Source organism: Nilaparvata lugens, chromosome 7, assembly GCF_014356525.2.
Source record: "Nilaparvata lugens isolate BPH chromosome 7, ASM1435652v1, whole genome shotgun sequence".
Taxonomy (NCBI): domain Eukaryota; kingdom Metazoa; phylum Arthropoda; class Insecta; order Hemiptera; family Delphacidae; genus Nilaparvata; species Nilaparvata lugens.
The window spans coordinates 31,121,835-31,148,084 of record NC_052510.1 but is presented as its reverse complement, the minus strand read 5'-3'; the positions used below and the strand labels follow the sequence as shown (position 1 = coordinate 31,148,084).

The following is a 26,250-nucleotide window of genomic DNA, read 5'->3' as shown; positions in this document are numbered from 1 at the left end:
GAACCGTTCCATAATTGAATAAAAACACAAATCTGTTGTCAAATTCTACACTGTTTTATTTAGTACACGACCAAGGTTTCGTGACCACACCGGTCACATTTTCAAGTCAAATAAAACAGTGTAGAATTTAACAACAGATTTGTGTTTTTATTCAATTATCAAGAAAATGATTTCTATAACATTATTATCTGGATTAGCAGTTGAATAAGATTTTCTAAAAATCTGAAATAAATATTCGACATGTTGCTGAGGAAAGCCTTGAATTGGTGTTATGATGAGAGGTAGGTTGTCATCCATGGAATTGTTCGACACCGCTCCTTTCAACGGCAAAATTATGAAATCACTATTCTTTCAACATTGAAGTTTAAATATAATAAGATTTGATCCAATTATTGTTGCTTACGTACTATAGTGAGGTCCACGTTATAATGACAGTGGAGAAAGATAAGAGAAGAACGTTGCCAATCCTCTGTCTTATCAATGCCTTCTATAGACGGTAGCTGATACACGTTTATTGATGTAATATCAACTATTCATTCTCGTTTAAAATAATCAATTATATTTTATTAAGCAAGAAATTATATTTTCCAATAATTTCATAATGAATTTTTATAATTAAGATGAAATATTTTGTTAATTAGTTATTAATTCTACATTGTTGAGAGACAATCTGGCAACAGAGCAAAGCGAGAAAGAGATAGCGCTACCCGCTTTGTTGAATGATAGACAAGGATAGCAATACCATTGCTAATCAAACACAGCTATTATAACGTGGACCTCACTAAAGCATAATCCATACGTTGCCGCTAACCTTGCTGCATAGGCCTAACAAAATTCATCAACCAGAATTTGAGAAGAACTGCATACGGTAACTAAAACAATCGGGAAGCAATAGTAAACTCTATCTATTTTTGTGCTGTATAATGACCACATTACTAATTTATGCATGGGTAACAAGATAAGATAATGTTTTGAAATTCAATTGTTTGACGAGATTTGAGCCCAGACTGTTACCGCATTATTCATTCTATAGAAAGTTGATCTATCCTTATCTACTTGTGCAACCGAAATCCGCCAAATTATAAGACAATATAAAAAAAATGTGAGAATTCTAGTTGAAGAAGGAAACAAAAGGTTGTCTATATGTTGATGTCAGCTTATTGATATTATCGGACAAGAAATTGAATTCCATGTCAGAAGCCATTATCCTTTGCAATGATCCGGAGCAGTTGATACTTCTATTAAAGTGGTCAGAGATTACATTGATCAGAAAGAAAGAGAAAGAGAGAGAGAGAGAGAGAGAGAGAGAGAGAGAGAGAGAGAGAGACCAATGCACACGGCAACAACAACCGGACCACCAAGAGATCTCAACGACTAAGTTTTGCTTATATATGAACAGCGGAAGCGAAAGTCTCAACAAACAAGGTGCGAGAGTTCACTGCGAATGATAATTTCACATTAGTCGAAAACTACACAATGCATTGTTTATCTTTCTTCTCCATCTATTGAGAACTATTTTTGAACATAGCCTTTAACCAATATTACAGCATTTTTTCAATATTATTTCATTAATTCAGTTTAAATACTACTGTAAAATTATTTTAGAACAGGAATCAGAAAATCTATAATCAAAATCTGTGATAAAGTGGAAAAGGTTCGTGTAGGTTTCGCTAGATGGCGAAGTTATCAGACTGCTTGAATAGCGCTTAAAAAATGCTAAAAAGTTGAATTAAAATTTAAATTAAAGTTAAAAAGTTAAAATGCTTAAAAGTTAAATTAAGAGCCATGATATTGAAAGTGATACTTCGTTGGCTATTCTGAAACCGGTTAAAGCCAACTACTCCTTTAAGCTCGGGACACATATAACCGCAGCGAGCCCGTGACGAGCTACGTCCGCGACACGATGATGGTGGTAGGAGGACACACATATCCGTGCGACAGCCGAGCGGCAGCAAATAAAAAATTTAAGACACAGTCACTGGTTCCTCCTTTCATACTTTTTGTTATTTTATTTATTGGGTCTATCATATTTATTTTATTTAGTTATTTTATTTATATGTCTATCATACCTTTGGCTTGACTTATTATTTGGTTATACTTTTATTTTTGTTTCAACTTATTTTCCGTTCAACCATATTTCTCATCACTTTGATCATGAAAAACTGGAAAATTCCGTATATCATCAATAAGTTTTTTACTCTTTATGTTAAACGAGCCCGCACCGTCTCCGTCAAAAAGTATACTGAACTAGTCGGTGACGGCGCGGGCACGGCTCGGGCAACAAACACGGTGACAGTGCTGACGCGGTGCGGTAGTATGTGTCCCTACACGTTTGAAAGCATTTTTGTGTGTCCATTAACCGGTCACTCCAGTACAATTGTATAAAATTAACTACGTTGAACTCTTAGCCGACAATTTACTTCCTCAGTATAGTGAATAATAAATTGTTCTATAGTACACAATTTAAGATTTGATTCATCCCTTATCACCATTAGAATAATGGAGTGATCCGTGGTCTAGTGGATAGAGTGCTTGCGTAGCGGCATGGAGATCCCGGGTTCGAATCCTCTCACAACCAAAAGTTTTTTAACCAGATCACTCCCGTGTTATCGGATGGGCACGTTAAATTGTCGGTCCCGGCTGAAGTATGACAGTCGTAAGGCCCATTGACGGCTCAAATTATATATTCAGGCGGTGGAACCTTCCCGCAAGGGACTCCCCACCAACAAAAGCCATACGAATTTACTTTTACCATTAGAATAAATATCAAGTTTGAATACAGATGAAAAAATAAATATAATTTCTAGTAATAGACTAAGCTATTATAAATAGCTAAGCTATTTGAAAAGACAATATCACTTTGCTTTTGATTACTATTTCATTTTATTATTAGTATTTTGTATGCAACTTACGATGTAAAAATAAATAAATAAAGTCTGACAAATCAGACGACCCAGGATCGTTTGAACTGGAGACTCAAATCAAGGAGAGCCGACCCCAAATAGGCAAGGAGGAGGAAGAAGAAAAAAATAAAGCTCAAACATGCGACATTGAAATTTGATCACTGAGCAAGTTACACTCGAGATAATTTTTAGCTGTGCCTAAAAGAGAACCATTTTTTTAGTAATTTTTTTTTGGACAAGAAATTTTATTTATGTGTGAATACTGCAGAGAATTTTTTTATATTGAAAAGAATTTCAATTATTACTGAATCTTCAAATGTATGGAATGTATGGATTACCTATTGAGAAGATCCTGTAACGTTATTTTGGTAGGATCTGCTGGTTTGATCATGTCGAACAAACCATCTTTGATGTCTTCAAATGAAACTTGATCTTGGTCATGCACTCTCATCTGCTCCTGTATTTCCTGCAATAGGTCAGTACTCTATCAATATCATTGATCAATATTGGCGGATAGTTGCTGCTCAAACATTGCAAGCCCAGCTATTATGAAAATTTATCCTTTTATATATTGCATTAAAGGTTTTACTACTATCGATAATTGCACGCTTGCACGTCCTACTATAATCGTTTTATTTTTAATAAAATCACAGTAAAATAACGTCATCACATTGACCGATACGTTCTTTGGTTGTTGCCGAAGTTCATTGGTTCAGTTATTAGAACGCAGTAGAATGTAATTTATTTATAAAATAATAAACAAAAGAATTGACTTATTATTATTATTTATTGTTGGCTAAAGTGTACCTGTCATCAAATTTTTGGTTTGGATCGATTTAGAAAGTTATTTTGACACAATCACAAAAATTAAACAGCGGTCACTACTGTTTTTAGAATAAACTAAGTTCAAAGTAGCACAATTTCACATGCATTTAACCTATAGGTAGCAGCCATGAGTAGCTAAGGTTTGGAAAAGCTTTAGGTTAGAAAAGTTTTGGTTAGGAATGCTTAGGTTAGGAAAAGCTTTGGGTTAGGAAAACTTAGATTAGGAATTTCATAATTTGATGATTTCGATAATCAAAATGGCTGCTACTTATAGGTTAAATTCATGTAATATTGTGCAACTTTGAGTTTAGTTTATTTTAAAAACAATAGTGACCGCCGTTTAATTTTTGTGATTTTGTGCTCAAAATAACATACTAAATCGATCCCAACCAAAAATTTGATGACAGGTATTTTGGCACTGGACGAACACTTACACCTTGTTATTTTACAAAGACGACTTTCTAGGAGTATTTTAAGCCTAGGTGTTGAATGTTAATACAATGAAGGTTACGAATGGATAAAAATGATAGGTTATGCTATCCACTTGAATTGATTTGAGTCCACTTTTCAATCCAGAAATAAATAAACTAGAACTTTTGAATTTGATTTGATTAAAACCCGAATATAATAGAATATATTATACATAAACGGAATAGGAAATACACGAAAGACGCATCATCACTGATTAACTTGAAATGTTGCATACGGATTCTTGATTTACCGAGGATGATTATAGTCCTATTCTCATTTCTTCAAGATTTCAGTAAGTCAAGTTTTCAGTTTTTCTGAATTTAATCGATATTTGTACTTTTAAACAGACACTTGCGGAGCACGGGTTACCTGCTAGTATAACATACGTAAGACGTAAGCAACCGGGAGATCGAGTAATATGTACTGAATAAATTGAGAGTAAATGAAGAAAAACTAGAATTGTTCTATAAAATAAAAGTAAATTTAAATTGAAATTTTATTTGATCTGGTCATCGTAATTTAAATCCTATGATAATGATATCTAATTTATTATATCTTAAAGTTAATTTGCAACTGTTTGCAACCAGTTATACAGTAGATGTCTGGCATTCTCAAGTTTATGACTAATTTACAAGTAATGTATATCCTAATGTCTTTTCAAATACTATTTTAATTTTCCATGAATATTATCCTAGCTTACTTCAATCTGATATAAAGAGCAATGGGTTTTCCTAGAAAGAACATTATTTGCAATAGAGCCAAAATTACTGCATGTTTTCAGTGACTCAATCCAAAAATGCAAAAGGTATTTTACAGTCTTCGAACATTATTATCCAAGTTTTAATAAAATTTAAATAAAAATTATGGGTTTGATTTGATAGACTATGATAAATTCCTTTGAAATGTTATTGTTATTCAGCATTTATTTAAATAGTCTAAAGCTAGACCATTATAGATTGACATTAAGATGGATTATTGACTTGTTATTGAAGTTGCAATACAGAAAATTTGTGAAATTTTATTACAAATTATTCTTACCCTCAAGAAATATCGGAGACTAAAAGAATCAAGGTAGCCCACACCATTAATATCCAGAATTTTGAAGAGGTAATGCAGCGATTGAGGCTCATGTCTATTTTCCAGAGCCAAAACGAAATCTAAATAAGTTTTGTAATCCATTTCACCCTTGTATGTTAGACACTCTTGAAAAACTCTGTCCAAAAACACACTCGTCAATGTTCCGGTGCCATATCTGTCAACAAAATAGAATTTTTTAATCAACTTGCTGGAATTATTCAGAAAGAAATGCAATGGAAAATGGTGATTACAATACACAAAGTACAGTAGAATATTTCTTATTCCATCTGTTCGAACAAAACAAAGAAGTGCAACCAAAAATAATAAATAAAATTCAAAGAATGCAAAATAATAATAGTATCAATTTAGACACAATATAACGACATAACTTCAATAGTTTATATAGCTATAAACTCCAAGTAAATAATACCGTAGTAAAAATTATTATTTGAATGATAAACATCCATCCTCAACACTTGAGTGTTTTAAGCTGCGTTTACACCGGAGTTAATAACACGAGTTATTAACAAAAGTTAATGCGATAAAAGAGGCTTTTGTTATTAACATAACACATTTCCTTTGATCTTTACCGACTCTCGATGGATAACATAAATCTTGTTAATAACAAGGATTTTTTTTTGTTAAAAACACGAGTTATTAACATTTGTTAAGAGAAATTTTTGTCGAATCAGTCAAGTTGATAACTTTTTTTTAATAACTTGTGTTATTAACTCCGGTGTAAACGCAGCTCAACATGATGTTGATGACTTTTGTAATTAACATCAGTTAATGACAAAAATGTTAAAAGCTTGTGTTATTGACTCTGGTGTAAACGCAGCTTTAGACTGCGATGTCGTGATATATGCTCCAAAATTAATCCATTATCTAACAGCTGGTAATGGAAATTGAAGAAAAATATAGAATAATACTAATAGTTGATATTATGATATATTTTCTGATTTTAACCAGAAGAGACTGTTGCAGGTGCAGAGAAGAGCTCAAGAAATAATGGTTCGTTCTTCCAGGTTGGACCTGACGCTGGAAGTGGTTCTAGTCGGTGTTTCATCCTCATGAGAGCCTGGCAAAAGACATTTCCACAGCCATAGGAAAAATTATATTTTCAGATAATCATTTTTTAGTTGATCTATGGTCTAGAGAAATTTAAGAAACGACCACTACAAGTATGAGACCTAAGAGCAAAGATAGAGTTGCATTTCAATGTAGAGTTCAAAATAGACTTTTCGATTTTTCAACCAATATGCACTATGATGTAATTAATCATCAACTTAAATATTGCCAGGTAAGACATATTAAACATGATATTTGCTATACTTACTCAGCCAGCTCCCTTTTGCTAAGCATTCCATTGTGATCCCGATCCAAATTCAAGTACTGTCCGTAAACATGTAATGTTGAGGGCGCTGAGAACCAATTCGCTTTGAGCATATCGTTTGTCAATTCGCCTTCTCTCAACTAAAACAATACATCATTTTACTTCTAGTTCAATGGATTAATTGAGTTTCCTCATTTAAAATAAGAGAAAACCTTATAAGATCAGAGCCCAAAAAACTTAAATCCCCCATATAGAGCAAATTTATTTGACAAATTTGTGAAAACTGATGAATTTGTTGGTGAACCTGTTGAGTTTTCACTTCAATTCAAATTAATTCAATCGATTGTTTTTTTTAGCGTTTCCAAAGATTCTAATTTACCACGCCATTTTTATTTGTTACTATTCATTCAGTTACATTAGTTACAATCAGATAATACTATTATGTTAATGTTACAATTCAGTATTTTTGTTATTACAGTAACAAAACTATGTTTTACACAGGTTTTTGGTATTACCTGTTAATGTTATAGTTTTTTTTATTATTTTTAATGTAGTTGCAACTTTTTTATAGGTGATGGCCTTTTATGCCAAATAGAAACTATTATATTCCTTTTAGCGCTTTTCTTGTCCGATTATATAGTAGTATATTATAGTGGTTGACAAATATAATTGTTCATTCTGATATTATATACAACCGTCAACCACCCCGGTTTGAATATACAAAGTCACCTCGACTTTGACTATCGCGAGGTGAATTTGTCCCACCTCGCGAAAAGTATTAAAATCCGTTTCCCTCCGATCTCTGTTATCCATAATAGATCTTCAACATCGATATCCGTAGCCTTAATTATTATTGAGGTTCTATAATCCATATCTTGTCGACTCTCGATATATAAGTTGAACTAATCTACCTGTTGCATCCTGAGATTTCGTTGTCGGAGAACTTCAAATTAGAAACCCCATTTCTAAAATACTCGGCAATGATGTCGGCGAGTACATTTTATTTTTCCTTTTTTATTATATTTCAATTGGTATATCACTAATGTCCATAGTTGAACTGGTTCGGATTCTGTTACTAGTTAAATACAGGAAGGTCACTTTTAGGCTAAATTTGGGGTGACTTTGTATCAGTATAAAAATTATGATATTATGCAGAATATGATGAAAATACAATGCAAAATATGATAAATATTATGTACTTCATCTAATAAAACAGAATATCCAACTTGAGATTAATACGTTCTGAATATTCATTTGTTGCAGATTCTGCAGCTGCAGGCAATATGCCTCGACGCTACAATAGATCTTTGGGCAGCATAAACTGAAATATTTTTAAATAGTTTTGAAGTGGATTTCATTTGTTTTTATTCATTTTAAAGGTGAACAGATGGTTTCACTTTGTCTTAACTCTTGAAAATGAACTTGAACCCATATATTTTTCGAAGTTAGACAAAGTCTAACCCCAACCCATGGTTGACATTGTCTCTTATTTAAAAAAAAAATCTTTATTAAAGTGAAGAAAAATATTTACTTTTTATATCGAAGAATACTCTTTCAACATTGCAGAATACAATAAAAAATATTGCTAGTGACTTAAACTTGAGTTTTGACTGCAAGTTATTATTTAGAATGTCAACTCACCAAAATTGGGACAACGTCACCCCGGTTTACCGTACTTCATTACGAGAAACTGAGAATGGTAGGAAACATTAATATAAATTTTGTATCAGTCATGGAAAATTTCCAATCAGATTAATAAACTTGCACTTAATAATTGGTAACTTACCTCAGTCAGATCATCGAGAAAGCTGCAAGTGACAACGTCCTTGATTCGAACTCTGCCAGTACGAAGAGGATCCAGGAAAAAGAAGAAAGTGCGCACCACTGTGCAAACATAGAAGTTATGGAACGAGTTCTCCAGCCCATCCAGCTGCGGCAATGTTGGAATCAGAAATGTTATATAGCTCTCCAAATCCTGCCAAATCACATCAAATTATAACCATCAGGAAAGTGATCACTAGAAGAGAGTTGAAAACTGCAAATATTGATCCATTTTGATGTTTTAATCATCCTTGAGCTGTTGCTTATAAAATTTGTGACTAATGTACGAGGTGTGTTCAAAAGTAAGGTGACTTCTCGAATTTCGCGGGCAACGTACATTTTTTTATCTTGTTGCGTTAGTACACATTTCCTGAGCATATGTTTAAAGTTTCAAGTGAATAGCAAGTTTAGTTTATTTTTGACAGTTACAAAAATCAGACGTATTTCGGTGTGCTTGGCGATTTTTCTGCAAATGTGGCATATGATGAGTCTACTCTTAATGAAAAAAAAAGTTTAGGTGGTACAAGCTCTTCCAAGATGGCTGAGAAGATGCCAATGACGAACCTAGCTCTGGACGCCCCAGCACTAAAAGAGATGAAAACGTTGAAATAGTGAACAAAATTGCTTTGGAAAATCGTCGAATCACTATGAGAGAAGTTGCGTAATACGTATGAGAGGTTGGCATATCGGTTGGCTCGTGCCATGACATTTTTTTGGATATTTTGGACATGAAACGTTTGTCAGCGAAGTTTGCTCCGAAATTGCTCAATTTCGATCAAAAGGACCACTGCATGGCAATCGCTCAAGAGCTATTGGATGATGTCAACGACGACCCAGATTTGCTCAAAAGGGGCATGATAGGTGACGAAACATGGGTACGGGACGGTTATGACGTCAAAACTAGGGCTTAATCACCCCAGTGGAGCACACTGAATCACCAAGTACACCAAAATGCGCCTGACCTTTGTAACTGTCAAAAATAAACTAAACATGCTATTCACTTGAAACTTTAAACATATGCTCAGGAAATGTGTACCAACGCAACAAGTTAAGAAAATCGAAAATCAAATGTGAGTTGCCCGCTAAATTCAAAAAGTCATCTTACTTTTTGAACACACCACGTATGTAAAATTGAAGAGTGGAAATTTTATACTAAATTGAATTGGAAATAATAATTATTTTATCTGCCGTGAACGTGGACTAACTAGGATTCTATTATCGTAAACTGTTAGCAATTCTGTGCCTGAAATTATTTGAATATAAACTAATCTATGGACTGAACAACACTGAATCAACCAATCAACTTAGCTTCATCAAGGTCTTATATCGAGAAAATAACAGAAGAAGAAAAGGTTGTCCAAGAAATGGGTGGACGGATGATGTGGAACGCGTTTAAGGATGCTTGGAGTTCATAACTGGAGGAGGCAGGCCGAGGATCAAGACTGATGGAGAGGCTATGTGAGGGAGGCCAAGGGTTGCAAAGACCTGTAGAGCTGAGGAGTAAGGTCGTATACTTGAGCATGTACAACTCAGATCCTTTACATTCGGCTAATGTTATCGTTTTTTATTCAACTTCATACGAATTAATCAAGTTCAGGGGTGCTTTTAATAAATAATAAACAGATGTGGAATGAGTTAGCTGACAGATTGATGCACATGCGCTGTAGAGTAGAATATTATAGTATTGTGTTGTGTAAAGATATTGTTTGACAAGTTTATATCTATTATGTACACATCCCAAAATTAGTTAATAATTATACCTACAACAATTTCAAATATATGTGAGGCCTCTAGAATAACCTGAACTGCTTTGAATGATTGAATTTGACATTATTAGAATTATGAACGTACAGCCTCTCTAAGGTAGCCATGGCCGGTGACATCATACAATGACAGACCAATCCAGGTCTGTTCGAGCCACGATTTGCGCATGACATAGGTGAAGAGGGAAGTGGTGCTGATTCGTCCCTTGCACTGCGAACTGGTCTGCAGTAGTTTGGCAAACACAGCTGGTGTCAGATATATTCTGAAAAAGATTATAAAATTTAAATACGTTTCATGTACCTTGTTAATGGATCATTTGTATCATATTATATTTAGCAAGTATTTCATGTTATGTGAAATTTTATAGTATAATTTTATTTATTTATTCCATGTATCACAAATCATAATATGATCGGGTGGTGATGAGTGTGAACCACGACCGTGAAAAAAGCGGGTTTGAAGAAATATAAACTTATTATTTTTATTCCTTACATCCATACTAAAATGGTTTTTCATGTGCAATGTGTGCGAAAGAGTCTCTCTGAAAGACATTAGAAAAGATTGGAATGAAAATTGTCATTGAAATTCATGTTTTCAATTAATTGTGCTAACTTTTACTTACTTGTATTTTGGTCCAGCTTTATTCACGATCTGTTGATATTCCTTGTACGAAATTGTCTCCTCTCCGCTAAAGCTCGAATTCGGAGAGACATTGGATGACTGATACTTGATAAGTAGAGCCCAAAATGCCTGTAATCATAATTAAATTCTTTGCATATGGAAATGAATGTAAAGTTCCCTACGCATTCCAAAACCACTTCACCGTTCGGGATAGAGCTTCGGGAATAAATAGCTTCGAAGATGTTTCTGACCAGAGATTTTGGGAATATTTTCAATTAAGGACTGGTTTCTAAGAGGTTCAAGTTCTGCCCAAGCAAAAGTAATGTCTATCCTAGCCTAATTATTATCAAAGCGAACTCTTACAATATAGTCCAGTCACTATATACATTGGTGCATGCAATTTATATTGCAGTTCTGATTTTTTAATATAGTCCAGTCAAATGGTCGTTTTTCAGGAAACAGTCCCGAAAGAATTTTTCTCGACGGTTCTATATGTATTTTAGGGCGCTGAATTCGAATCTGAAATTTGCTCACATGCCAGAGGGTGGCTTCACCCCCAAAACCCCTAAAATTTCGGACTTTTTTTAATTTTCCCATTTTATCTCGAAAACTTCTAGTTTTTGGAGAAAAATCATTCTCTACAAAATTGAAGATAACGAAATTTCCAACAAATTGAGTGGTCGAGCAGGATTCTACCATTTTTGGTTCCGGAGCTACGAAAAAAGGGTTATTTTTCAAGGGTTTTTCAAAATTATGCAAACCTACCACTTCTACCCTATACAACTTGGATATTTTTCTAGTATAGATAAAAAACCACACATCACGTGAAAGAACAATTAATTCTGAACAGGATTCCTTAGGAATTTTAGAATTTAGTAATGGGGGGAGGGGAATACACCCAAAAATAGAAAATCATGTCCTACAGCCAAAATACAACATTTTCATTATAATACCTTTTCAAGGCCTTCCTAACAAAAAAAATCATACTTAAATAAATATTATCAACCTAACAATAAATATTATTGTTGAAATATATAAAGCATAAGTGTTGTTATCACGGCAAGCTTACATGTTCTTCCATTAAACATTATCCACAAATATGAAGCTGACTGACTGGGGCCCAGAGGAGCTTTCACATAGCAGCGCTTGTAATATTCAATCAGCTTTACAAGTATGTGAAGGATGCTGGGACCAACAAGTTCAAGCACATGATGAAGGAGCAGCTATAGAAAAGCCCATCACTTGCAGAACTGAATGATGAGCCAAAGATCCATCTTCATGGATTCAGGATCCTAGAGATCCATTGCCATCTCAGAGTCCATGGGGAGGTACCCCTAGACCAATAACATAGTTTATCTAATTTTCCCAGTCAACGACAAACAATTCAAGTATCAAGTAACAAGATCAATATAATTAAACTGGTGACACTATCCATGTTCTTGTGTGAAGGACGAGGTAAATACCCACATTGATTGAAAACAACCTTACATTGTCAAACTCACTGATTCGTTCAAACAATTCAGTATAGCTACTAGTTTCGATTGATACATCATTATCAATATCTAGTAAATTGAATGCTTAAAAATTCAGTACCGGTAGCAGAACTGAGATAGGCCTAACACTTTCAGTTTACCAAAGATTGGTGTGACAACGGAAAATATAATCTCAAATTGTTTTTATAAATCAATGGTTTTGATTAAGTATATAAATTAGTTTTCATTGAATATAGAACTGCTTTTGTCAAAAAATGTGTTTTGACAAAAAACATAATTTTGAAAAGAATATTTTTATTGAAGATTTTTTAAAAATTACCTGTAGCTCATTGTTGTCCAAAAGTTCTTTTGATTTTTTCTTCAGAAATATATCTCTCGCTTCCTCACGTAACTTTTGAGCAAGGATCTCATCTTTTTTAGGCAACTAAAGAAAAAATAGCAATAAAAAGCAGAAATTCTAATTACTTATTACTATTGCATAGAAGGTATTAGAAAGAGAATCCATAAATCATCTACATCCAAGCAACTTTCAAAATTAGAAATCTAGACGTAACAGGAGGGTATTAAAACATGCACACTATCTGCTGATTCTAAAATGTGTTAATTATTTTTTGTAGCTTTGTCTAGTTGTTATAAATGATTGTGCAAAGTTTCAATTTCGTATGTTTACCCATTATTTAGAAAAAAAATAATTAGTGAAAGAAGAAAATTGTGTAACTGATAACTATGTGTGTAACTGAAAACTTGCGGACAATTTGAATATGATATTTAGATATGTTTGTTACCCAGGAACAATGCCCTAGAGTAATATTGGTAGGGAGTTCGTAAACACCATGTATTTCAACGGCGGTTATTGATATGAATACTATTACTGTAAATGAATATAATCACAAAAATATACTTCAACTATAGTACCTACTAAATTGAATCGTACAAAAACGGTCCGTTGAGAGTAGATACAACGTTGTTCACAGCTGATTAAAAAAAATCAATGAATATTTTATTCAAAAAGCCCTACGAATTGGCAACATCTAAAAGTTCAATTTCTTAGTCCTTAGTAACGACTCGAGCCGCGCGGCTCATGACGAGCAATATAGTAGCCAACACTTATAATAACTCTGGCGACATGAACTTCATACAACAAAATTACAATGAACCATTGAATCTAATGAATTTATAGGTTACGTGCTCTAGCCGCGACAACCACACAGACCTGATTAGTCTTTTAGGCAGTTTCCTTGTATATCTTATTTGTAAAAAATGTAACTCTCATTCTGCATGTAACTTTCTAGAAAATTAATTTTATTTGATTTGACCACGCGTCTCGAGCCGCGCTTGTATAGGGTGCAGGTTGTGGCGGAGGGTTGAGAGGGAATGGGTTGCCGTCTAGGTGTCACCCCGACAACCTGACACCTGTTCATTTTGGCCATAGCGTTAACCTGTACCCTCGTAAAAATGTGCCATTGCCGTAAAGTTGTCACCCTGACAACTTGTCATGACCATAAAAGACAACCAGACACCTCGCACACTCGCGTCAGAGTGGCCCCCGACAAGTTGTCACCTTTCTTAGAAAGGAGAAAAGTTGTCGGGGAGGCTCACGTCAACCTGTCACCTCAAAACCGGTTTTAAAATGAGACAGGTAGACGGGGTGTCAAATTGTCGGGGTGACACCTAGTCGCGTTCCTGAAGGAGCTCTTCCAATATCCGTAATAGTATATTTCGCACCTAGGTACGAAAATGAGATATTTCCGGCTCGAAATCGGTTTTTAAGTCCGAGGCCGTAGGCCGAGGACTAGAAAAGATAGAGAGCCGGAAATACATTTTTGCCCATGGTGCGAACGCTATTTTTCGCCACACCAAAAAAAAACTTCCCAATATATAAGAAATTAAAAAATAAATAAAATTCAAACAGCCTATTTAGATAGTTTGAATCTTGGTTATGACAACTTTCACTGTCAATTAATTTCAATATTACTAATTAATAATTTACAATAATGACAATATTTTTATACTATTAATATTTCGAAAAATTGTTCGAATTTTTATAGCTCGCGCTTTGCGCCTGGTGCATATCTCATGGATAGATGGATGAATAGAATTTTCATTACTATTTTGAAATAATGTGATTAAAAAATTAATATAATTGCATATTTCACAGTTTTGTCTCAAAATATATCTAAAAAACTGATTGAAATTCAAATTATGGTAACTAATATAAAGAATAGCTAATAAAAGTCGAAATTCATCGACAAAAAAACTGTCACTGACCGAGGTTCGAACCTAGATCATGTTTGTAATTCACTGAGCTTTGAGTTCTGATGTATTACGCCTTTACGCTCTCGGCCATTGCATATTTTTGATCCAAGAGGCCTGTAAGTCAGGTAACGTATGTAGGCTACTATAATATAGTGTAGCCTATAGCGGCAAACTTGAAGCCGGTTTGCCGGCATTTTCACAACAAAATATTGCTCTGAAAATAGTTAAATCATAGAGAAAACATTCGAAGATTCAATCTTGAGTGGGCCTAATGTTTTCTCTATATGGTTTGATATTGAAGAAAAATTATCTAAAAGTTTTAATAATGAATTACGGAAATATTACTAGGAATTTTTCAGTCAAGGCTGAGTTTCACCAGTAGGCTTACCTTAAACTTTAGATCTCTGCTGTATTTTCCTATTATTATTGTTGATTGTATTGCATTAAGAAGTGGAATTCGATAATAAAAAAGAAACAATTATTACTCTACCTCACTTTTAAATATTGATACAATTATTGTACTTTGATTTCAAATTCGATTCTTCACTTTTAAAGACTTGCGATACTTACCTTTCTGACAATGGACAATGCAGCCAACATTATATTGTTGAGGCTATGGAGATATCATCGTATTCTATTGTTTGATATCAAAAACACAATAATAAATAATAAATTATAAAACAGTAATTCATAAAATATATTATAGACATGATACCGCGATTCACGATACATAATTATATAGATTATTACAGTCGTTATGAGATTATCTCTATGATTTTTGTACAGCCATTATTCATTTTACAGCCCTAGGGCCGTAAAGTTTTACCGGCCTGGTCGGAAAACAATCACTTTCGGCCTCCATATGACGCACGTAAACCAGCTTATATAAGATAACATCCAAGTGTGGCGAAAAACCATTTTCACGTTGTTTACTATTAGTACTCATAAATGGATTTAAAATATTATAAATTACCTTGTAGTAGAACTTTGGAATTCGAGCATATGATTGCTGATCAATGGAGCTTTTATTATTTTTAATATCGGTATAATTCCTTTTGAAGATTTCTATTTCTTTTTCAAGAGCTGCCTCAGGATTGTGACGTTTTTTCTTTGCTGTAACAGTTGAGACATATAAATAATTGTTGATTGAATATCAAGCTACAATTCGATAACTGCTTAGATAAATTATTAATTATAATTAATTATATAAAATAGGTTTATTAATTTCTATTGAAAGTAAGTTGCCTATAATTTCAAGTAGTAGGCTACTTATTCATTCTAGATCGATGGCCCAGTGAAATTAAATGGACATTATGATTGTTTAAATTGAATGCAATTATGAAATTTTGCTATTTTCATTCAGCATTTAAAGGTGCTTTAGCCTACTAAGGTATGTATCAAAATAGAGCTACCATATGCACCATCATAATTATTATAGTATAGGTATTTGAGTCTACTTGGAAACATCATTTTTAGGCACACATTTCATAACATAGCCCGGTGTCATTGAAAAGTATGTATGGGTATATAGCTGGCAAATAATGGTGGAACATGTATGTTTATCATACACACACACATGTTTATCAAACATGTTTTGTCATCACCGAGAGGCTTCTTACATAAAATAATAAACCAATACCAATAAATTAACCACTCGAAGATGACAATTATTTGATATGAGATTGCTATTGTAGGTAGCCATTTACAAACCATTTGAATAAGTTTAATAGTTTTCAACGTTCAGAAAACTATATTGAAGTTGAATAAAATAATTTGTAGTTATCTTTACACAGTGCATTTTGTATGTTGGATTTTTGTATTTTTGGGCTCATGGGGGTGTAACCTAAACCCCCCCCCCATCGCTATGCTACCGACGTGCCTCCAATGTGATTAAATACACGAAAGGTCACTTCACACCTAACGTATCGTAGCTATAAATACGTCTTCGAAAGATGTTGCCGCCCCATCTCCCAATGTTAAGGCTGTGCAAATGCTAAATATAAACTTTCTACTGGTGATATTTTTTACAGTTTTTCAATTTGTATACTATCAAGCTATCACAATGAAAAGTTTTCTCGGGAAACATTTTTTTCCGATCATCATTTTTTGAGATATGAGCGCCTAAATTTCAGATTTATGGGACAAAACATTTCAAATTGGGCGAGGGATAAATCCATGAAATTTAGAGAATGAATTCTTCATATTATTAATTCTTCAAACGGAGTTTGGAGAATCAAACACATCTATGAAATACGCCAAACATTCAATGAACCAGACATAGTGGGTGAGATTAAAAGCAGAAGGTTACGGTGGACGGGACACATTCTGAGGAAAGAAGAAAGCGCTATGACAAACAGTGTACTGAGGAATAATCCTAGATAGACCAGCTGGAAGGACAAAAACTAGATGGTGGGACCAGGTCCGGAAAGATATGAGGAGGTTGGGCCTAAAAGAGGACGCGAGTGACTGAAACTTTTGGAGAGGCTTAGTTGATGAGGCTAAGTACCGACTGGGGTACGAGTAACCACCGCAGTAAGTACATATTGATTGAATAAAACAAAACATCTAAACTTTGTGTTTAGATGTTTTATTACATTTTATCTCATATCTCAAAAAGTGATAATCTGAAGAAACGTTTTCCTGAGAAAAGAATTTCATTTTGATAGCTTGATAGTAGCTTATACAAATAACAAAACTTTGAGAAATATCACCCGTAGAGAGTTAATGTTTATTTTTAGCCTTTGAACAGCCTGAAATCAACGCTATTTTGGTATGAAATGGAGACAGATTGATTTACATTTAGAAATACTTGAGCTACGTCTTTTAAAAACGTATTTCTATCTACACCGCTACGCTAGGTAGGCCTACCTACCAATATTGGTTATTTTTCTAATCGGTGCAGCCAAATATACAAATATATCAAGAAATTGTTCATATAAATGAAAAAGAAACATTTATTTATAAGAACTAAAGAGACTTTAAAGTTACAACAACTAACCTTCAATAGCTGACTTCAATGCTGACTTCAAATCCATCAGTGATTTTCAATCAAGGTAGCTTAAAATTAGTGGAAATTAAAGCAACAACATGAAAACAATAATTTTAAATTCTATCTAATACACAAATATGACAGTAATGGCAATAATATTATTATCAATAAACATTATGATAAGCAACGGTCAATGTTCATTCAGCAGTAAACAGCATGAACACGAACAATAATTGGTCAATATACAATATTATTGAACACAGTGAATATTTTAGGTTAGGAATCACATAAATGTGAATCAGATGCCAGATTGCCAGATGCAACAACAAAAAGTACTGTAAGATCAATCAGTGCCTACTAAAGATCTACATGGCCAGAACATACAGCCGATCAGCTGTTCAAAAGCGTACACTTCAACCCGTGTTTTCATTGAAATCCATATGTCGAGTGGAATTTTTTATGAATAAACGCTAATAATTCAACTGATAACTACTTTTTCGCCACACTTGGATGTAATGAGCTGGTTTACGTGCGTCATATGGAGGCCGAAAGTGATTGTTTTCCGACCAGGCCGGTAAAACTTTTACGGCCCTAGGGCTGTAAAATAACCTTGAAGTCAGCTGATTCTGATTTGATGTGAACGTGTTTACAAAATAGTTTATGAAACGGAATAAGTTTATGCTTCCAGAATTGAATAAAGTATTTTGCAATGAGATACTATCATTTTATTTGGATGAATGAAATACAAATGAGATATTATAAACTATTCAAATTCAATTTTCAGAGTATAATAGAATCTAACCTCAAACCTCCCAGTACTGCGTTTATCACGGAACATAGTGGATAAACGGAATCATTTTATGCTTCTAGAATTCAATAAAGTATTCTGCAATAATATACTATCATTCTATTTGGATGAATAAAATACAGATAAGATATATATTATCATAAACTATTCAAATAATTCGATTTTCAGAGTAGGATAGAACTTCTAACCTAAACTTCCATTGACATTCAGATTGGCCAAATTTCAAGTGTGCTAAAACAGCTGATCAAAAACTTTTCATTATTTGTGTTTAGCATTCAATAATTAAAACATTTATAATAATATCATCTTATTGTCATTTGGAAGAATAAAAAGTTTAAACTCAACCTCTTACATAATTGAACATAATCTTTTAGGTTATTTAGACAAATCAGAATAAAAAATTAAAATACTTGGACAATTTCCTGATATTCAGATTACCTCAGATTTGATAGAGCTATGACCTTCCACTTTTGCTTTCGGAAGTGCTTATAATAGACAATAAATTATTTTCATATATTTATTGTTTATTTTTCTGTGTGGCGAAAAATAACGTTCTCACCATGGGCAAAAATGTTTTTCCGGCTCTCAATCTTTTCTAGTCCTCGGCCTACGGCCTCGGACTTGAAAACCGATTTCGAGCCAGAAAAGTCTCATTTTCGGCCCTAGGTGCGAAATATACTATTTTGCCACACTTGGATGTAATGAGCTGGTTTACGTGCGTCATATGGAGGCCGAAAGTGATTGTTTTCCGACCAGGCCGGTAAAACTTTACGGCCCTAGGGCTGTAAAATGACCTTGAATAACAGCTGATCGTGTCCGATCTCACAAAAATCATAGAGATAATCTCATAACGACTGTAATAATCTATATAATTATGTATCGTGAATCGCGGTATCATGTCTATAATATATTTTATGAATTACTGTTTCATAATTTAATATTTATTATTGTGTTTTTGATATCAAACAATAGAATACGATGATATCTCCATAGCCTCAACAATATAATGTTGGCTGCATTGTCCATTGTCAGAAAGGTAAGTAGGTATCGCAAGTCTTTAAAAATGAAGAATCGAATTTGAAATCAAAGTACAATAATTGTATCAATTTTTAAAAGTGAGGTAGAGTAATAATTGTTTCTTTTTTATTATCGAATTCCACTTCTTAATGCAATACAATCAACAATAATAATAGGAAAATACAGCAGAGATCTAAAATTTAAGGTAAGCCTACTGGTGAAACTCAGCCTTGACTGAAAAATTCCTAGTAATTTTTCCGTAATTCATTATTAAAACTTTTAGATAATTTTTCTTCAATATCAAACCATATAGAGAAAACATTAGGCCCACTCAAGATTGAATCTTCGAATGTTTTCTCTATGATTTAACTATTTTCAGAGCAATATTTTGTTGTGAAAATGCCGGCAAACCGGCTTCAAGTTTGCCGCTATAGGCTACACTATATTATAGTAGCCCACATACGTTACCTGACTTACAGGCCTCTTCTATCAAAAATATTCAATGGCCGAGAGCGTAAAGGCGTAACACATCAGAACTCAAAGCTTAGTGAATTACAAACATGATCTAGGTTCGAACCTCGGTCAGTGACATTTTTTTTTGTCGATGAATTTCGACTTTTATTAGCTATTTTTTATATTAGTTACCGTAATTTAAATGTCAATCAATTTTTTAGATATATTTTGAGACAAAACTGTGAAATATGCAATTATATTAATTTTTTAATCACATTATTTCAAAATAGTAATGAAAATTCTATTCATCCATCTATCCATGAGATATTGCACCAGGTGCAAAGCGTGAGCTATAAAAATTCAAACAATTATTCGAAATATTAATAGTATAAAAATATTGTCACTATTGTAAATTATTAATTAGGAATATTGAAATTAATTGACAGTGAAAGTTGTCATAACCAAGATTCAAACTATCAAAATAGGCTGTTTGAATTTTATTTATTTTTTAATTTCTTATATATTGGGAAGTTTTTTTTTGGTGTGGCGAAAAATAGCGTTTGCACCATGGGCAAAAATGTATTTCCGGCTCTCAATCTTTTCTAGTCCTCGGCCTACAGCCTCGGACTTAAAAACCGATTTCAAGCCGGAAATATCTCATTTTCGGCCCTAGGTGCGAAATATACTATTTCGAAAAAAGGGTTCTCATTTTATTTTACCAATACAATTTTTGTCCTTCATCATGAATTTCAAGGGTAGTAATCATTGAGTTCTCTTAATATTCTTAGTTATTGGTTAACCAATTTGTAGGTTAGCCTTGTTTTAAATTAGCTTTTTCAAATTCAAACACGTATTTCAATTATTGTCAAAAAATATAGTGTGAAGTTGAGTTGCTTGAGCTTCAAATTAGGTCTACCTATTGTTTTTTTCAATTTTGATTACAGTATTGCTCAATTTCTACGAGAGGAATTACAATCACGGCTTTTGTAGTATGCTAATATTTATAGCTTTATTCGATTTAAGGAATTTTTAGATAAAACATAATTTTTTTAAAAAGGTAAATAGGTAGGCTATCACTCATTTTATTATATAAGTCACTATTGGAATAAGAATTCTTCTCAAATCATAACAAGAATGGCTTGAAATAGAAAACTTTTGTAGTGTTGGTTATCTTTAGTATTAAAACAGAACATACAGTACCAATGATTATACTGCTAGCTTACTCAGTAAAGGATTTTAATATTCAGCCTGATCCAGTAACTTACATATCATTTTTATCTAATCTGCTTCTACTCTTAACAGAGTTTGACACAATTTGAAATTTGACGATTCCCCGATCCAAGACCGTGAGGAATACATCTTACTCATCTGAAGTAAGTACCGGTAAGTAGTGTTCTTTATGGGTTATGGCTGATCGATACAGAGTAAATAATAATTTGTTGTAGAGTGAGATATCTGAGTTCTTGTATTTATATCATATGTAAGACCATGTCGTATCATGAAAAATCTATGTATATTCTTCAATAGTGCTAATGAACCAATGCTATGTTTATTGACGCTCTGGTAGGATACTACTTGAAAGATTTATTCTTGGTCACAAAAGTAATAATATGAATAATATCCTGAAACATGAGAATAAGGGTATGATCACATTGAATGGGTATGTGCAAATTTTCGTCGAATCATGCATGACCCGAAAAACAAAATTTGAAAAATGCTGACAGAATCCAAGGTCAGGGCAGTGGACTGTGAATGATAGTTGAAATTAATACCTACAAATAAATCTTTGAATTCTGTGCATAAAAATACTGATAGCTTGAAGTGTGGTAAGTACGCCAATAAAAGACTAAATGAATCAACAAGATAAGATTTAATAATAATAAAATAATAATAGGCAGATGGCCACATACAAAAAACAATTGTAAGAAGACTGAGTTGAAAAATCTTGGGAAAATTACAACATGTGATAAAACGTTAGAGAAATACAAAATTTAAATGAGATTAGGTCAATGACATTAATGACCATTGAAGCCTGACAATAATCGAAAGGTAATATTAATGATACCTGAATTGCGAATATAAATTGAGTGCTATAATGAAAAGTTATTGCTGCAAAGTTCAATCTTAATGATTTACAAAGGAATAATAATAAATGACGATGATTTACAAAAGGAATAATAATAAATGACAATGAGCTGTAACTAGTGCTCAACAAATAGAATACATTAAAATATAGGCGGCATAGGCCTTCAGTGCTTTGAATGTCAAGATAGACATCAACAAAACAATTAATAGGCGTCACTGGCCTCAGTGAATTGAATGTCAAGATAGACATCAATAGTACAAAAGGAATAATAACAAATGACAATGAGCTGTAAATAGTGCTAAACAAATAGAATACATTAAAATATAGGCAGCATAGGCCTTCAGTAAATTAAATGTCAAGTGAGACATCAATTGACAAAAGGAATAATAATAAATGACAATGAGCTGTAGCTAGTGCTCAACAAATAGAATACATTAAAATATAGGCAGCATAGGCCTTCAGTAAATTAAATGTCAAGTTAGACATCAATTGAACAACTAATAGGCGTCGGTGGCCTCAGTGAATTGAATGTCAAGATAGACATCAACAAAACAATTAATAGGCATCAGTGGCCTCAGAAAATCACTTGTAAAGCCAAGGGTAGCTGTCAAATCCAATGAATTAATAGGCGTCGGTGGCCTTAGTGAATTGAATGTCAAGATAGACATCAATAAAACCATTAATAGGCGTCAGTGGCCTCAGTGAATTGAATGTCAAGATAGACATCAACAAAACAATTAGTAGGCATCAGTGGCCTCAGAAAATCACTTGTAAAGCCAAGGGTAGCTGTCAAATCCAATGAAATAGTTGCTACTATTGAGTACAATTATATAGGCGGCATAGGCCTTTAGTGATTTGAATGTCAAGATAGACATCAACAAAACAATTAATAGGCGTCATTGGCCTCAGAAAATCACTTGTGAAGCCAAGGGTAGCTGTCAAATCCAATGAATCAATAGGCATCGGTGGCCTTAGTGAATTGAATGTCGAGATAGACATCAATAAAACAATTAATAGGTGTCAGTGGCCTCAGTGAATTGAATGTCAAGATAGACATCAATAGATCAATTAATAGGCGTCGGTGGCCTCAGTGAATTGAATGTCAAGATAGACATCAATAAAACAATTATGTGATACATACGTAAATGAAAATTGAATAGAACGATTTACGTAACCTGAATAAAATTTTGAAGAGGAGATGCAGCCAGGCAGACAGGCAAGGAATCCGCAAAATCCAAAGGGACAGGACATCAGCAAGCGACGATGTGATCTGGCCATGAGATGACAAGAATGGAAGCATCCACCACAGCAGGCAAATCACCCAGTGGAAGCATGTAGAATTCCAAACAAATAATCCGACCTTCAAGTTGTGGAATTTTTAGAATGATTTCCAAACGGTAAAGATGATGAACTTGAAAGTTTGAGTTACACGAGGTGAAGCCAATTGTTAGAAGAATGGCAATTGAAGCCCACACGAGGTTGTGAACTTGACAAAGTTTATCAGCATAAATATGCGAAGAAATCGATGAATAGTTGAATCACAATTGAAGAATAGAATAAACGAATTAATTTGCAGAAGTAATTCACACTTTAAAAAACGTTCCGTAGATCAAATAAATAGCGATAAACGCCCACACGAGGTTGCAATTTTGACAAAGTTTATCAGAGTTTATCAGAGCGAAGAAATCGATGAATAGTTGAATCACAATTGAAGAATAGAACAAACGAATTAATTTGAAGAAGTAATTCACACTTTAAAAAACGTTCCGTAGATCAAATAAATAGCAATAAACGCCCACACGAGGTTGCAATTTTGACAAAGTTTATCAGAGTAAATAAGTGAAGAAATCGATGAATAATTGAATCACAATTGAAGAATAGAATAAACGAATTAATTTGGAAGAATAATTCACTTTTAAAAAAGTTTCGTAGATCAGATGAATATGGATAAAAGGTTTAGACCGAAAGCGTAGATGCACTCTCGACTAGGAACCATTGCAAAAGACAAGAAGACAGACCCACGCTCAGCAACAAAAATGAAAATGGAAATGTCATCCACGAACATAACACGTTTACAAACGTATGGTGAAAAAGTAGCAAATATCTAGAAAGTAAGATGCCTAAAGACAAAATAAATTCCAAAAAATCGAATAGTATAAATATTAAAATTGAAATGGCGACGAATAATATAGGAAACCAACTTGAATATGGCAGTGGCAAGAACCGTGACTGTGACGTCACCGGTCAGCGCAGATGGACAAAATGACGACATGATGTCTACGTAGTAGCGGAACGAGTAACAAGTGGAACCGTTCCAATAAATGCTTTGTCAGATTTTACATAAACTGGGCCCCTTGTGTCATACGGGGGTATGGCACAATAAGAAAAAGTAAGAAATATGTAAAATCTGGCAAGGCAATTGGAAATTGAAAACTGGGCCCCATGTGAGAACCAGGGGAAAAAACAATGAAACCTAAAAATACAACATGAACCATAAGAGCAAGGGGATTAACTAGAATCCTCATCAATGGGAAGAGGTGCTAAACTCGAAATAGCTCTCTTAAAGTTGCCAGAGGGAGTGAGAACAGTGACAACTCGAACCTTGTCGTCCTTACCGGGATGAACTTCAGTAATGCGCACCAGCTTCCAAGTGGACTGTGCAGAACCAGGATCCTTTAAGATGACAACTGTACCGACCTTCAAATTTTCATAATTGTTTAGCCATTTGCCTTTTTTCTGAAGAGTGGTTAAATATTCATGAGACCACCTATCCCAAAGCTCCTGGATAGAAACAGCAAGTTGATACCAACGTGAATGATGGTCAATGTGTTTGGTGTTAGGCGGTAAGAAGGGTAATGACATAAGTGGACGTCCAATCAAAAAATGACCTGGAGACAAGTAAGCAAGATCATGTGGATCTTCCGACAAGGGAACAAGAGGGCGCGAATTCAAGATGGCCTCGACCTGAGCAGCAAGAGTACAGGTTTCTTCAAAGTTAAATACCTTGTTGAATGTAACTACACGGAATATGCGTTTGAAGTTTTTTACCGCATTCTCCCAGAGTCCACCGAAGTGCGGAGCCCGAGGGGGAATGAAGTGCCATTGGATGTTGAGTACAGACATAGTGTCATGAATATCTGATTTGAGACGATCAGAGGACAAAAATTCGTGGAGCTCACGTAGCTCATTGTTGGCACCAACGAAAGTTGTGGCGTTGTCCGAAAAAAATAGAATGTGGAATGCCACGACGAGCAGAAAACCGAATCAGAGCGGCAATAAATGCCTTGGAAGTAAGTTCCGAGACAGTTTCAATATGAACAGCACGAGTTACCATACACACAAACAGCGACAAGTATGCTTTAGAAAAAGTACAAGATTTGGGGCCACCTACACGGATGGAAATAGGACCGGCGTAATCCAAACCACAATTGTAAAAGGGAAAATTGGCCTGAACGCGGGCCGCTGGTAAACTACCCATGATTTGCTCAGAACGAAGAGCCGAAAAGCGAAAACACATTATGCAATGCCACAATACACTTTTGATGGTGCGACGGGTGGAGGGAAACCAAAATCGTTGTCTTACACTGGCCATGGTGGCCTGCACACCAGCATGACTTAGACGACAATGGTGAGCAACAATCAATGCACGAGTGAATTTGTGATTGCTGGGCAACAATATTTGATGTTTATAATCAAAGGAAGCATTTGCATTTTGCAAACGTCCACCAACTCTGAGCAGAGAATCTGAGTGAATGAATGGTGACAAGGCTTTAATAGAACTATTAGGCAATAGCTCCTGATTTTGATGCAATGCTTTAAGTTCAGCAGAGAAGGCTTCTTCTTGAATAGATTTGAAGATACAATTTTCAGCTTCTAAAATTTCAGAGACAGTTAATTGACAAAGCGCGGAGCGACTGAATTTTGTTTCCTACAATTATGAATGAACCGTAGAACATACGCTGTTGTACGAACGATTTTGTGATAGGTGGAGCAACTATTAATTATGCCTGAGATAACATCATTATGAGAAGAAGTAGTAGCCAATACCTGAACTGATTGAGAACTGATTCCCTGAACTGATACCTGAACTGATTTCTCTAACTGATGAGAGACCTCATTTGAAGTCAGAAAATTTGACATGACCCTACGGGGAGCGGCCACAGGTGAAGCGGGGAGGCACGAACGAGGTGCTGCAATAGGACGAATAGCTTTACAAGAACCAAATATGACCCAACCTAGACTGGTTTTCTGAAGAATGGGAGCGTTTTGAGCTAGATACAATTTACCAGGCTGAAGAACAGATGCAAATATGCCAGCACCAAGTAACAGATCT

At 34.2% G+C, this 26,250-nt stretch overlaps 1 protein-coding gene across 2 annotated transcripts in view; it reads right to left on the bottom strand.

The window, feature by feature from the left end:
* The window catches only part of LOC111045018 (serine/threonine-protein phosphatase 2A regulatory subunit B'' subunit gamma), a 68,107-nt gene extending 50,214 nt beyond the window's left edge, over nt 1-17,893 (bottom strand). Inside the window, exons 1-9 of one of the 2 annotated variants that reach the window (XM_039432530.1) lie at nt 17,563-17,893; nt 15,538-15,677; nt 12,628-12,732; nt 10,817-10,944; nt 10,282-10,456; nt 8,396-8,584; nt 6,613-6,749; nt 5,238-5,451; nt 3,242-3,369 (exon numbers count right to left, since the gene is read on the bottom strand). In XM_039432530.1, the coding sequence (XP_039288464.1) occupies nt 3,242-3,369; nt 5,238-5,451; nt 6,613-6,749; nt 8,396-8,584; nt 10,282-10,456; nt 10,817-10,944; nt 12,628-12,732; nt 15,538-15,677; nt 17,563-17,599 (1,253 nt within the window). In that variant the 5' untranslated portion in view covers nt 17,600-17,893. The remainder of the gene's footprint in view (nt 1-3,241; nt 3,370-5,237; nt 5,452-6,612; nt 6,750-8,395; nt 8,585-10,281; nt 10,457-10,816; nt 10,945-12,627; nt 12,733-15,537; nt 15,678-17,562) is intronic. The other variant, XM_039432532.1, reaches the window with a different exon arrangement.
* Nucleotides 17,894-26,250: the final 8,357 nt, after the last annotated feature.